The 14,438-nt window shown below is 39.3% G+C and overlaps 1 protein-coding gene across 1 annotated transcript in view; it reads left to right on the top strand.

Moving 5' to 3' along the window:
* Positions 1 to 10,352, top strand: part of LOC139945830 (glycogen debranching enzyme-like) — a 57,676-nt gene extending 47,324 nt beyond the window's left edge. The window contains exons 19-28 of the mRNA XM_071943298.1: positions 413 to 691; positions 1,183 to 1,408; positions 2,333 to 2,444; positions 3,814 to 3,949; positions 4,513 to 4,625; positions 6,483 to 6,685; positions 7,860 to 7,957; positions 9,409 to 9,496; positions 9,607 to 9,910; positions 10,214 to 10,352. Coding sequence (XP_071799399.1) covers positions 413 to 691; positions 1,183 to 1,408; positions 2,333 to 2,444; positions 3,814 to 3,949; positions 4,513 to 4,625; positions 6,483 to 6,685; positions 7,860 to 7,957; positions 9,409 to 9,496; positions 9,607 to 9,909 — 1,558 coding nt within the window. The 3' untranslated portion in view covers position 9,910; positions 10,214 to 10,352. The remainder of the gene's footprint in view (positions 1 to 412; positions 692 to 1,182; positions 1,409 to 2,332; positions 2,445 to 3,813; positions 3,950 to 4,512; positions 4,626 to 6,482; positions 6,686 to 7,859; positions 7,958 to 9,408; positions 9,497 to 9,606; positions 9,911 to 10,213) is intronic.
* Positions 10,353 to 14,438: the final 4,086 nt, after the last annotated feature.

Here is a 14,438-nt window from a genome sequence, read left to right as displayed (position 1 = left end):
ATTGCGCCCATTCCATAAAATTTGCACAAGCGCTTAACAAAATAATCAAGAAACAATTAAATAAACAACAACAGCAACAGGACTATTGTTTTAATGGTAACAACAGCAAAAAGTCACAAAGTAAACACAACAAATGACACTTTTGATAATGACAGTAAGATGATCATTGGTTTGGAGAATTGAAGAGCTGTTGATAGTATAAAACATAATGAGAAACAACTAACTTTGAAGTAGTGTAGTTTTAGAGAAAGAGATATTTGTTCACCCCCAAAGTTTGAATGTGAGAAAGGCCCCATGCATGTAGCTAGTCTCATTCAGGCATCTGGAAATAATTCTTTGCAATAAGCGTGTTTTTCTTTCGTAATGTAAAACATCTCTGAAGTCTTGATAAAAAAATTCAATCTATTTTCAGATTTGTCTCCGAAGGCTCTTCCTTCATTGGTGCACTCGCCCTCGGCTCAGTTCAGATGTGTGGCATAGTCAACACTGCCCCCTTGCCGGACCTTTCTCCCAAGCTCCCGAAAATCCCGACCATCGTGGACGAGGAGTCTGGACGAAGGAAACAATGCGTCCCTACGTTGGCGGCCGGACTGCCCCATTTCTCAGGAGGGTTCATGAGGAGTTGGGGGAGGGACACTTTCATCGCTCTTCCCGGATTATTGCTGGTGACTGGAAGAATGGAGGAGGCCAAGTAAGTAATGTTAATAATAACAATACTTGGCTCTTATATAGCACTTTATCACACCCCTAAGGAACGTATCAAACCACACAGTATTTTTTCTTGCAAGGTATGTTATTTTCAAAGCATCTGAGCATCAATCTTGAAAAATGTCTTTACACCTGTCTGCATTTCATGGTCAATGTCACCAAAAAATACCTCAAGTTGGAAGTCAACAACTTCCAGATCACAATTGGGATTTTTTTTTACACTGTACCCCTTTTATTTAGCTCTCCAATAACTAGTTCTCAAAAGCTACAACAGTTTTAGCCTGTCAGGCGACATTTTTCAAAATGTAGTGAGTTCGGTGTGATGGGGGTATAATATAGAATATTTTGGGGCCTACAAAATAGTGATGTATGCTCCTTATTTAGTGGGGTGCATCCTGATGGGCCATATAGCGAAAAAGGTTAAATGTTAAAGGTCAAATGTTTAAGGTCATCCATGCTTTCCTGTCATCCCAGATATCTCATTCTTTCTTTCGGGGCGACCCTACGCCACGGCGTGATCCCTAACCTTCTCGGAGGGGGGTCCCATGCCCGATACAACTGCCGCGATGCCGTCTGGTGGTGGCTGTATTGTATCCAGCTCTATTGTAAGATGTCGGAGGAAGGAGAAGCGTTCCTCAAGTCTCCCGTCTCAAGGATCTTCCCTACGGACGAAGATGAACCTCAGCCGGCTGGGTTTGTTGTAAGCAGAAATTTGTTTCTTTATTGTCTTGGATCGATTTCATAGAGCAACTTAAGCGCAAATAGTACCTAAGCACACATTAAATACGCTGAAGAGAATAAGGTTACCAGCCAAAATACTTTGTAACATGTAGAGAATAAGGTTACCAGCCAAAATACTTTGTAACATGTAGAGAATAAGGTTACCAGCCAAAATACTTTGTAACATGTAACTTACGCTGAAGAGAATAAGGTTACCAGCCAAAATACTTTGTAACATGTAGAGATTAAGGTTACCAGCCAAAATACTTTGTAACATGTAACATACGCTGAAGAGAATAAGGTTACCAGCCAAAATACTTTGTAACATGTAGAGACAAAGGTTACCTGCCAAAATACTTTGTAACATGTAACTTACGCTGAAGAGAATAAGGTTACCAGGCAAAATACTTTGTAACATGTAACATACGCTCAAGAGAATAAGGTTACCAGCCAAAATACTTTGTAACATGTAGAGAATAAGGTTACCAGCCAAAATACTTTGTAACATGTAGAGAATAAGGTTACCAGCCAAAATACTTTGTAACATGTTACATGTTACAAAGTATTGGTAACCTTATTCTCTACATACTACAAAGTGTTTTGGCTGGTAACCTTATTCTCTTCAGCGTATTTAATGTGTGCTTAGCTAGTATCTGTGCTGTATCCTGCTTGTTTTCGCTAAGCAGAGAAGTGTATAAGCAAAGTTTTTTTGCTTAAAGCAGCTCTATGATATTGGGCTGTGTTTAGAGAGTATAGTCTGTTGGACAAGTTCTCAAAGGAACATAATCTTCTCAATAAGTATACACACTTGGTGTTACCAAATATACATTGATACATGTACCTCAACATGCACTGCCTCAAATTCCATGTCCGCATGTATGGCTTTTATGTTTGTGTAATACAGGAGCAACTGTTGAGTGATGTTGTCCAAGAGGCAATGCAGCGTCATGCAGAAGGGATCTCATATAGAGAGAGACATGCTGGCAAAGGGCTGGACCAAAATATGTCTCATGAAGGTAAGATACTTCTGAATATGCAGTGATTAATACATGTTTTGTAAAGGTAGGGTCTTATGAATATGCAGTGATCAGTGTTGGATCCTTATGAATATGCAGTGATCGACACGTGTCTCATGAAGGTAGGATCTTATGAATATGCAGTGATCAATACATGTCTCGATGAAGGTAGGATCTTATGAATATGCAGTGATCAATACATGTCTCGATGAAGGTAGAATCTTATGAATATGCAGTGATCAATACATGTCTCATGAAGGTAGGATCTTATGAGTATGCAGTGATCAGTATTGGATCCTTATGAATATGCAGTGATCAGTGTTGGATCCTTATGAATATGCAGTGATCGATAAGTGTCTCATGAAGGTAGGATCTTATGAATATGCAGTGATCAATACATGTCTCGATGAAGGTAGGATCTTATGAATATGCAGTGATCAATACATGTCTCGATGAAGGTAGGATCTTATGAATATGCAGTGATCAATACATGTCTCTTGAAGGTAGGATCTTATGAGTATGCAGTGATCAGTATTGGATCCTTATGAATATGCAGTGATCAGTGTTGGATCCTTATGAATATGCAGTGATCGATACGTGTCTCATGAAGGTAGGATCTTATGAATATGCAGTGATCAATACATGTCTCGATGAAGGTAGGATCTTATGAATATGCAGTGATCAATACATGTCTCGATGAAGGTAGGATCTTATGAATATGCAGTGATCAATACATGTCTCATGAGGGTAGGATCTTATGAGTATGCAGTGATCAGTATTGGATCCTTATGAATATGCAGTGATCAGTATATGTCTCGTGAAGGTATGACCTAATGAATATGCAGTAATCAAAGCATGTCTTATAAAGGTAGGATTTTATGAATGTGCAATGATCAATGTTTAATGAAGGTATCCTTATGACAGGAATATGCAGTATTGTCTGGCTTAGACTTTAAACCTTTGTATTAAAAATGCTCGACGGAGCCTAAAGCCCAGTTCATACTAACTGTGAATGCGAAACAATTTTTGATGTCATGCTGTTTTTGCAGAAATTGTTCACAGGAGTTGAACACAGGGCTACTGTTGCGAATTATTTGTTGCGAATTATTTGTTGCGAATTATTTGTTGCGAACTATTTGTTGCGAATTTGTGACAACATGTATTGCATTCGCTTTCTTCGGAAGTATGATTCAGGCTTACTGATGTTCAAGCCCGATTAGGTCTTTTGAAATGGCCAAAGCTTTAGAATTCAGGAAAAGTCCTAATCTTATATTTAAAAGAAATTCTGTTTGCAATGGCAAAACTGTACATGAATTTTTGCAGCACTATCCTTCATTATCATTTTGTCAATTTCAACCCCCATCAATAGGTTTCAATGTCAGCATCGGTGTGGATCCCGAAACAGGGTTTCCGTTTGGAGGAAGTAAGTGGAATTGTGGGACCTGGATGGACAAAGTTGGCGAGTCTGACTTGGCTGGGAATCGGGGCACGCCTGCAACACCAAGGTGAGATTCTTACTCAGGCACTTTCAATAACCCATTTGGGAGTTAGATTTGAATAATGTCTGTTGCAATGATTTGCTTGATAACAAGTTACGGCTTAAATTTAAATTGTGTAGCCTTCAAGAAAGACTTCGCCAGGGTCTGCACCTCAGGCCATTAACTTTTTTTTGCATTTAAATTTAATTCCTCAGTGGAGACAGTTGCTATGTCACATGACTCCAGGCAAGCTTTTGCGTAGTTACATAAGAGACTTTGAACACCCATGCACAGTTTTGAATGAATGTGTATGGCGAAATGGTACCAGGGTTTGGTCATCTGGAGGTTGCTTACCAAAAAGCTTGCCCTGAGCCATTTGACATAGCAACTGCCTTTGTAGTCTGGGGAATTCATTTTTAGCGGTGACTTGTGCCTAAGCAAGTCATTTTACCAGACTTTATACAAATCTTACTCGCTCAGGCTTATTGAAAAGGATTTGGGTATATTTTGGGGTGTTCCTTGTTAGCAGTTGAGCTCAGGCCGCTCTAAAAATTCTCTTAAAAAAACGTTCTTTCGGTGTGTTTCCGCAGGGACGGTTCAGCAGTTGAAATCGTTGGATTGTGCAAAGCAGCTGTTCGCTGGCTGGCAAAACTCAACAAGGCTGGCCTTTATCCCCATACTGGAGTCACTCTCAGGGTTCATGGTAAGCTAGAACCAAAAGAATGATTTTCTTTTAATTTTGAACGTCTGTTGTATAAGCTGTCCCTCTATGTCGAGGAAGACTATTTTCCAGATTCCAGGTTGTCACACAGCCTTGTCGGATCTGTATCTTCCCGTTTTAATGTGTTGTATTGAAAAAATTCCAATAGTGGACGAAATTGGGGGGGCTCGAGGATATGCTAGTATGCAGCTCATGAATATGTATATCGTTCGTCAGACCTATCAGACAACACAGGATGTGAGGCAAATGAATTATTCATTTTGACGTCCAATCACGCACTTCCCTTATCACGACCTTTGGACCCTATCATGCGTCCGTGGTGGTGGTGTGTGAGGTAAACATGTCTCGTCTTTCGCGGGCATTATGGTAATGAGCTGACCGTGGGAAGTCTTCGCTTATTATAGTAATGAGGTCAGTGGCTTCAACACAGATCCTACAAGGCTGTCGGCCTGACGGCCTCCGCATGCGGATAGTGTACGGGGGCATCGTGTTGTGCGATGTTACGCACAGTGAATATGGGTGGGTTTTACGCACAGTGAATACGGGTGGGTTTTTATACAGCGGCGGTCTTTTTTCGGAGTGAATAATTCGACTGCCTTGAGCAAGGCTAGTTGTCACATTGCTGGTGAGATCACGTGTGTGAAGCCCGGCCAATCAGTGGGTGACCGAGACAGCCACAGATTGTACACATGAGTAGTGAGAGTTGTCAAACTGAGAAGCCAATAGTTTCTGCCGTCGTTGGCGCCTTTCCTCTGCTGCATACTGCCCCTCTTTACTCTGCTTAGTCTGATGGAACCTTCGTTTGCACCTAGAATGTGCCCAACGTTTGAGACACTATTGGTAATTGTCAAAGACCAGTCTTCTCACTGTATCTGTTAAAATTTGAGCTCGATTGGTCGTCAGAGTTGCGAGATACCTATGAAAGAAAAAAACACCCTTGTCACACGAAGTTGTGTGCTTTCAGATGCTTGATTTCGAGACCTCATATTCTAAACTTGAGGTCTCGAAATCAATTCGTGGAAAATAACTTTATTCTCAAAAACTACGCCACTTCAGAGGGAGCCATTTCTCACAATATTTTATACTACCAACCTCTCCCCATTACTTGTTACCAAGTGAGGTTTTATGATGATAATTATTTTGAGTAATTACCAATAGTGTCCACTGCCTTTAACAATGATTGTCATTATGATCATAGTAGGCGTGTGGCTGTACATGGATTTACATCAACAAATAATAATGGCTGCACTGATTGTGATGTGACGATGTATATATTTTTTTTGAGAGATCACCCCACATCACAAGGTCGTACAGCCACTTCAAGGTCAGAGCGTCACTTAACTGATGTGACAACTGATACCAGGGGCATGTTGCTACGTTTTCATGGAGCTGAAACAGGGTCACCCCCTTCACAGTCCTTAAAGGGTCTATGTAGCTTTTGTAGGACAGAAAACACAATGTCCACAGATTTACACTTAACTTACACAGTTTGAAGATAATGGTAGTAGAAAGCTTCCCTGAAAATATTACGTGCTGAGGTGCTGTAGTTTTTGGTAAATGAGTAAAACAATGTCATGAAAATAATTTTCGTCTCATGAGACGAAAATTATTTTAATCATTTACAAACGTATTTTCATGACATGTTTTTTACTAATTTCTCAAAAACTATAGCACCTCAGTAAGTAAGATTTGAAGGGAAGCTTTCCACTATCATTATCTTCAAACCCTGTAAGTTTAATGTAAATCCATGGACATTTTGAAAAAGTACCCAAATCCTTTAAGGATGATGATTGTTAACAAATCCTGCAGATCTTTAAACAAATGTGGGTTCTTATATAGGTAAGCAGAGCCAGATGAGTTACAAGGAGTGGGACGCTAAGCTGCAGGCAAACTTTGAGAAGAAGTTCTGGATCCCGCAGGATGCGGACAAAACAAAGGATGAGCTCATCAACCGAAGAGGAATCTATAAAGATAGTGTGGGAGCCACGCAGTTCTGGGCAGACTACCAACTCAGACCCAACTTCCCCATTGCAATGGTCGTGGTGAGTTAATAGTAGCGACCAGAGTTGTAGCTAGACCAACTGTAGTGGTGGGCAACAAATACATTTATTTTTCGAGGTCCACCATCAGCGAAAATTTGTTCATGTTTAATAATGGGGCAATGCATAGTATGGAATGGACTGTGTTCTTCCTCTGTGACATTTGATACTCTTTATCAATAGTTGCTTCTCGGATAATTGCACAGTGGACAATAGTTTGAAATCTGTGCTGAGCGGCACAATGTATTTTGCTCAGAGTGATGGGCAAAAATTGTGAGTCCTGGGCAAGCCCGCCCAGCACCGCCCAACATGGCTACAACACTGCTAGCGACCATTTGTGACAGCATTGGTATTGTATTTCTTGGGCAGTGATCATGAAGGCTGCCTGTTTTTCACCAACCATGGTTTGGCAAACCTTAAGCCTATTTCATACTTCCTGCGAATGCGATGGGAAGCACATTTTGATGCCACAGGGCTGTTTCTTCAGTGAATGTTTAGCAGGAGTTGAGCACATTTCAACTGATGTGAAGTATTCATTGCGAATTGCATTTGCATTTGCAGGAAGTATAACCCGGGCTTTACAGCTATGATGTTGCAAAAGATGGTCCTCATCATGTGTGTTTGCTTACCCCATTAGGTCTGGGCGGGGGAAGCGGGCAGTTGTGTATAAGCTCTATGGTCAGTCAGTTTTAAAGGAGTTCTTATGACCCAGATGTTTATGTATTATCCTTAATTGCTTTATGATTTCCTTATAAAATGTTTATCTTTTGTTTCTTTTTTTTACATAGTAAATACTTGTCTAGTGCAACTTGTCTATCTTGTTTTTTCTTTTTCTAGTACTAGAACTGTAATTTCTTTTTCTTTTCTCTCCTGAGCCAGGAGTGTCTTTTAGACAGACATGGCGCATTATAAATGGTCAATATTATTATTAGTAGTAGTAGTATTACCAGTTGATTTTTTTAAAGAATAGTTCTGTAAATTGCTTTGTCCTGTTTATTTCTAATTTAGGCCTAATGGTATTTTTGTCAAGTGCCATGATCACAGGGAATGTGCACTGTAGGAATACAAATTATTTATTGTTATGTTAATTATTTTGTTATTTAAGGACTAAATAGAGTCAAAATGATTAAGTAGTGACTCACTTCATGGCTCTTGATTTGTTTTCTTCCCCCGAAAGGCCCCAGAGTTATTCACCCCTTCTAGGGCTTGGATCGCTCTAGAGATGGTAGAGAAAGTCTTGCTTGGACCTCTTGGAATGAAGACTCTGGATCCATCGTAAGTGTGCTCTGTAAAGCTTGTTTAAAGACACAGGGGTCGATTTCACAAAGAGTTAGGACTCGTCTTATCTCGAGTTAGGACGAGTAACTCGTCCTAACTTAGGATTAATCTTAAGGTTTGCATGCTACAGTGAGTGCGTTCGATTAGCTTCCCTGGGTCGACCCCGGTGTGTGGCGTTTTCTTTTTCCAGGACGAACGTGTGCAGATAATTACCCACGTTCGTCCTGGAAAAAAAAAAACGTCACACATCGGGGTCGACCCAGGGAAGCTAAACGAATGCACCCAGTGCAAGGTTAGGACTCGTCCTAAGTCCTAAGATTAGTCTTAAGTTAGGAAGAGTTTGTGAAATCGACGGCTGGACACCTTTAGTAATTGTCAAATACCAGTATTCTCACTTGGTGTATCCCAACATATGCATAATGTAACAAACCTGTGAAAATTTGAGCTCAATTGGTCATTGAAGTTGCACGATAATAGTGGAAGAAAAAAACACCTTTGTCACACAAGTTGTATGCTTTCAGATGCTTGATTTATAGACCTCAGCTGAGGTCTCGAAATCAATCCAAATGTTTCAGTGAGAAATCACTACTTTCTCAAAAACTACTTTACTTCAGAGGGAGCCGTTTCTCACATTGTTTTATACTAACAACAGCTCTCCATTGCTTGTTACCAAGTAAGTTTTTATGCTAACAATTTTGTTGAGTAATTACCGATAGTGTCCAGTGCCTTTAAAGTTGGTATAGTGCAGATTGATAATATTAAATCTAAGTTTTGTTTGTTCAAATTATTCTTTATACTGTGGCTACTGTGGCCGTGCGGTCAAGCAAACCAAACTCTTACTTTGATATTTCTGGGGCCAATTTCATAGAGCTGCTTAAGCAAAAAATTTGCTTAAGCACGAAAATAGCTTGCGTATTTTACACATGTTACTGGTCATGATTTCATGCCATATACATTGCTTGTGACTGGTATTTAGCTGTTGTTTACTTAGCATAACAATTAAGTGGAGTCTTGGCCGGTAATCTGATTTTACTAAGCAAGGATTTTTTCGCTTAAGCAAAGTTTTGTGCTTAAGCAGCTGTATGAAATTGGGCCCTGATCAGTAGAATCAAGGAGCAGAATGTGGGTCCTAGTGTTGACACTTGAGTGAACAAGTGTTGTGTTGATCCTGTGTGTTGTGTAATGTAAAAGAACCCATCACAGTTATTGTTAAGAGAAGGGGCTCGCTCCCATGCTCCTGGAATAAGTGGGTGCAGATTGTACTGCATCATCTTGTCAACCTACAAGGTGCTAATGGGTCTCATATTTAAAAAATGCCCATATCTGGTTTTTTTTTAAAAACAATTGCAATCACTAGGAGACTTTTGCAGATAAAGCGCTATATAAAAACTGATAGCTGTTATTATTAATATTGTGTTCTGAACATAATTTTTCTTTTTCCTATTCAGGGATTGGGCATACATAGGTGATTATGATAATTCCTATGATGGCCATGACGCAAGAAAAGCAAGAGGATTTAACTACCACCATGGTCCGGTGAGTAAAATTCAAACTTTTACAACTTTAACACGCGGTCTCAGAGACCAGCAATTTTCTCAATCTTGAGATGGAAGAATATATTTTGTCATCCCTGATTCTTTTTTCAGGAATGGGTTTGGCCAATTGGATACTTCCTCCGAGCCAAGCTGCACTTCTCTCGTCTGGTTCAACCGGACCCGTCTATATCCTCCGATGACCTGTTCCAGTCGACAGTGACCTTCATTCGACAGACGCTGACGAAGCACCACACTGAGATCGAGACGTCTGCGTGGAAGGGTCTCCCTGAGCTGACCAACTCGGACGGAAAGTACTGCAAGGATAGCTGCCCTACCCAGGCATGGTCCATGGGCTGCATACTGGAGGTGCTGTACGAATCGGACAAGCTGCTGGAACAGTTAGCGGCCAAATGAGGTCAGTTCGGGGGACGGCATGAATTTAGGGATGTTATCCAGGTTTTTTGTTAAACCCCACCTCGAAAAAATAAAAATACAAATAAAATAGTAATAATTTGTTGAAATTTTGTTTTAAATATAATTTATAAAATCAAATTCATTAGAAACTGAAGATAAAACAATATGGAACACCTCATATTGCAGAGCAGTGCTATCAAAACCAAAGATAAATTAATGTAAGCAGGCTTCACATTCGGAAGCTTTCACGCTCGCAAGCTTTCACGCTCTGCGCTCATTGTTCAGGTTTTCTTTTCTTCAACAGTCTATGATCACATCCCCGTGAAGTAAAGACTACTCATCACTTCAGTTGAGGCTGTTCAGAGAGGAAGCTTGCAGTTCTACCCCTCTACTGGTTGTCACTCAAGTAGTAGTTGTTAGATCATTTGGTTTGTTCGCAATGAGTGGAGCCCTCTATTGGTAGAATTCGGCGTGGACTTTGAGTGAAGGTCATTGTGTTTGAGCTTTGAAGTATTGTATGCTAGCTAAAATGTCTTCCCTGGTAATGAAATGCAGCCGTGTGTATTTTGTAAGCCTACCTTATAGTGCGTGCTTACTAGTTGAAGTTTATCAACATCAAAGCAGGTTGCTAGTTTTTAGGAGGGACACCCTTGGGTGGTCGCGCATAGTGAGGATGTTTTGAAAAAGTACACTTTCATAAAATAACAAATCTCTCAGTGATTTTACTCGGAACAGTTCCGAATCCATCGGATTCACTTTAAGTATACCCAAAAGGCACTGGACACCTGTGCATAAGATAACAACTGTGAAAATTTAGACTCAATTGGTCATTGAAGTTGCAAGAGAATAATGAAAGAAAAACACCCTTTGTTGTGCACACAACTTTGCTTTCAGATGCGTAATAAAAGGCTTCAGGCCTGAAATTTGTTATACTTTGAGTGAGTTTGAGCTGTTTAAGCTAAGCACATTAGAAGTTAGCTTACCACTCAAAGGTTACCAGCCAAAAATACTACGCGTGACATACCATTTGTGGGTTACTTTTTAAGTTGCTGAGATGATTTCTTGCATACTTTGTGTTTGGTGAGTGACCCACATGTTCTACAGCAGCCCAAAACAAACTTCCTGTTCTCTCCAATATTATATTTTAGAATATTGTTTTAGCTGTTGCAAACTGCTTTTACCAATCGAAAGGACCTATGTTATAAATGCAAAAAAAAATAGTTGACGGCTTGACGTTTCAACCCTAGCAGAGTCTTTCTTAAACAGAAATATTTGTAACAGAATCGTTGTAACAAAAATATGCAAAAAGGTAGTGGATAAATAGACAGCTGTTTGTGTAAAAAAAATGTAGCAATATTTCTTCTAAAAATATCTATATATATATAAATAAAATTATATTCAATAACAACTAATAGCAAATAAGAATCTTTATATCCCAAAAGATTGTAAATGTATAATTAACAAAGTTTAGTGAAAGAGATTATATTGTTCTATAGCCTTGTCTACCTTGTAACAGTTACTATGGGTGCGTTCGTTTAGCTTCCCAGGGTCGACCCCGGTCTGCCCCGGTACGTTCGAATAGCTTTGACGGGGCTCACCTGGGTCAGCCCCCAGTTCCCTGCTTGTGAAGTGGGTAACTTGGGGGTGACCTGAGGTGCATGCCGTCACCACGAGAGGGCGAGTGTGATCGTTCGATTAGCTCTTGTCAGGGGATCACCCAAGTGAGCACCGCGGGGTACACCCAGGGAAGCTTAACAAACGCACCCTATGAATGCAAAAGTTAGACAAAGCAAGCTTGGTGAATTTGTGCAAAATGAACAGCTGGCTTGGGGCCATAGACTGTGCAAGTTTCGCCTGTATTGAAAAACAAGACAGCAACTTGAACAAAGCCTTTATTTTTATATGAATTTAAATTAATATTCTTTTTAAATTATGTTTATATCAAATTCTTGAAAAGTAAATTACCCATAGCAATTTGCCATCAATACAATTTTAATTTGTAAACAATACATAGAAATAGAACCCGGAGAACGCTGAGTGTCTCATTGTGCATGCGGTTTCGTTGTGAGACCATTTTTATGGACGCGCACACGCCGCTTATGTAACGCGTGTATGGCAAAATATTTTGCCATACAATTTTGCCATACAATGAAATCATCATTGACCAATGCAAACACTAGAAATGGTCTATGTGTACTGACATCTTGCCATTTTGCCATACGCGCGTGTCACACGATGATAATTTTGCCATACGCGCATATTGCGCGGTATTGATACGCCGCGTCCACAGACGACACAGAGGGTGGTTGAGCTCAGCGTTCTCCGGGTTCTATTTCTATGAAACAGTACAAATAATTGTTTAAAAAATTCACGTTGAAACAAAACTTTTGACAAGGATGCTTTATTTTTGTGGAAACCCCATTCTGCCAATCACACATTTTTGAGGAACACTATTTTTTATGATGACTTGAACGTCAGTTGGGCAAAATTGTAAATTGTTTGAATAGTAAACAGAGGTCAAGTCTTATTGCCATGTTTTGTTGGTTTTTGTGAATTTATTTTACTTTCATATATTTTATAGAAAATTTTTACTTTCCTAACACAATAATTATGATATAAACTTTATGGCCATAAACCGATGTTCATTTTTAATTATTTGAAGAAACAGAATCTGGCACATGTACAACTCAAGATGGCTGGGACCAATTTGGGACCAGGAGTGACACTTGCACAGTCTATTAATTAGCAGCTTGAAACTTGAGGGCTGCCTAGTGAAATCGTGTCCACCACTTTAAAAACTTTCTCATTCTCTCTTTGGGGGCTTGGGCAAGAAATGTCTTAGATATAGTACCGAATCTTTAAATATCTTGCAATCGCATGTTTAGTTTTCTGAGATAAGTGTTTGCAAGTTGTATTTGTGGGGCAGAGAGGGGAAATAATTTTGGGGGAATTGTGCCTTAAATGATACTTAATACAAGCATTAATTTTGCAAACAGTCAGAGTATGTCATGAGAAATATATTTGGCAAAAGGACTTTATGCAGATTTGTCTTCAACAAATGTTTTGGTAGTATACAAATCAATGGCAGCCATTTTGAAAATTTTGAAAATAACTTGCTATATTTTTTCAAAATCTGCGATAGCCCTGTAGCCAAATATCTTTCTCATGACATGCTCTCCGACTATGTGCGAAATTCCATGCTGTGTAACCACCAAAGGCACAATCCCATCACATATTATTTTTAAAAGAAAATTATTTGAAACAGGCAAACAAATCCCTCTTAGCGGTAATTTTTTTAGGATTGTTGTGGGCTGCTCTATAAACATACCTGAGGGATTTGGTTTAGGTTACTTATTTAAAACTTTGTGTTGTTTAGTGACCTTTTGATACCAAAAAGTGATACCAATTTCCCAAACTGTATTTATGTGTGGCCATTTAGAATCTTCCGCCTTGTAGATGAGCATAACTAGCAAACATTGTATGTGCACATAGAATTTCTTAACCCTAACCATGGAGGTGTGCTTGCTTAAATTTCAAGATTTTCTCAGAATCACCTTGAGCCTTCAGATTTTCTTGAAAGAAGTGGAAGCAGTCAAAAAGGGGAGAAAGGGATGGTTGATGTTACGTCCAAACCTGTAGTTTGGTATTTCTGTTGATGCACAGTTTGTGAAGTGCTTGAGCTGTAGCATCTGGGAGGTGCAGGGTCTAGAGTAAGGGGGAACCCAAGTCGCGAGCCATTTTTCAGGAATTCTTTTTACCTCATCCTTGAAAATGTGTTTGAAATTACAAATTAGCTCACTGATCGTCTTTTTTTCCCAGACTAGAATACATCACTGAATTAAGATTATGAGGGAGCGGCGATCCATGTGTTGTTTAGTTGTAAGCAATACAAATACTAATATTTGTATAGATATATATATAGATGAATAGTGGTTTGGGTTGTATTCTATGATAATGTGAATTTGATATTTTGTTTTATTTTTGGTTTAGTTATCAGTGGTACTTTTATTGTGTTTATTGTCAAGATTATTACATAAATATTTAAGTTTATTGATTTTAATTATTAACATTGTTGAAATGTACAAGCAGATGGATCATATAGACCATGTAACCTTTGCTTACAAAGAACTTTCTTACCACGTACCCTGGCTGCAGGCAAGATACTACACTGGTTTTATGGGAAATTTAACATTGTGTGTCTTAATTACCATAAAACCTCAAGAATTACAAAATTAACAGCTGGGTAGTGTTGAGATGTGCTTCCTTTCTTCATATCAAAAGTTGATAAAAATCATACAGTGTAATCTCCATAAAATGTAAGAGTTAATATTTTCTTCCATTGAGCTGTGTACAAATCATGCTTGCTGGAAACCTAGGCTCTGTGGCTCTTTTGTAAATATGTGTTGTTACATGGTCTATATTTAGTAGCCTTTTGACGCTTGTTCGTAAAATTCACTCCTGGGTGGAGTGAAGCAATCATGGTTTTGAAGTCTTCTCATGCACAAAAGTTTGATTGGTATTGGACAGCA

This window comes from Asterias amurensis, chromosome 13 (genome assembly GCF_032118995.1).
Source record: "Asterias amurensis chromosome 13, ASM3211899v1".
Lineage (NCBI taxonomy): Eukaryota > Metazoa > Echinodermata > Asteroidea > Forcipulatida > Asteriidae > Asterias > Asterias amurensis.
The sequence above is the reverse complement of the archived record's forward strand: the minus strand, read 5'-3'. Positions and strand labels throughout refer to the sequence as shown.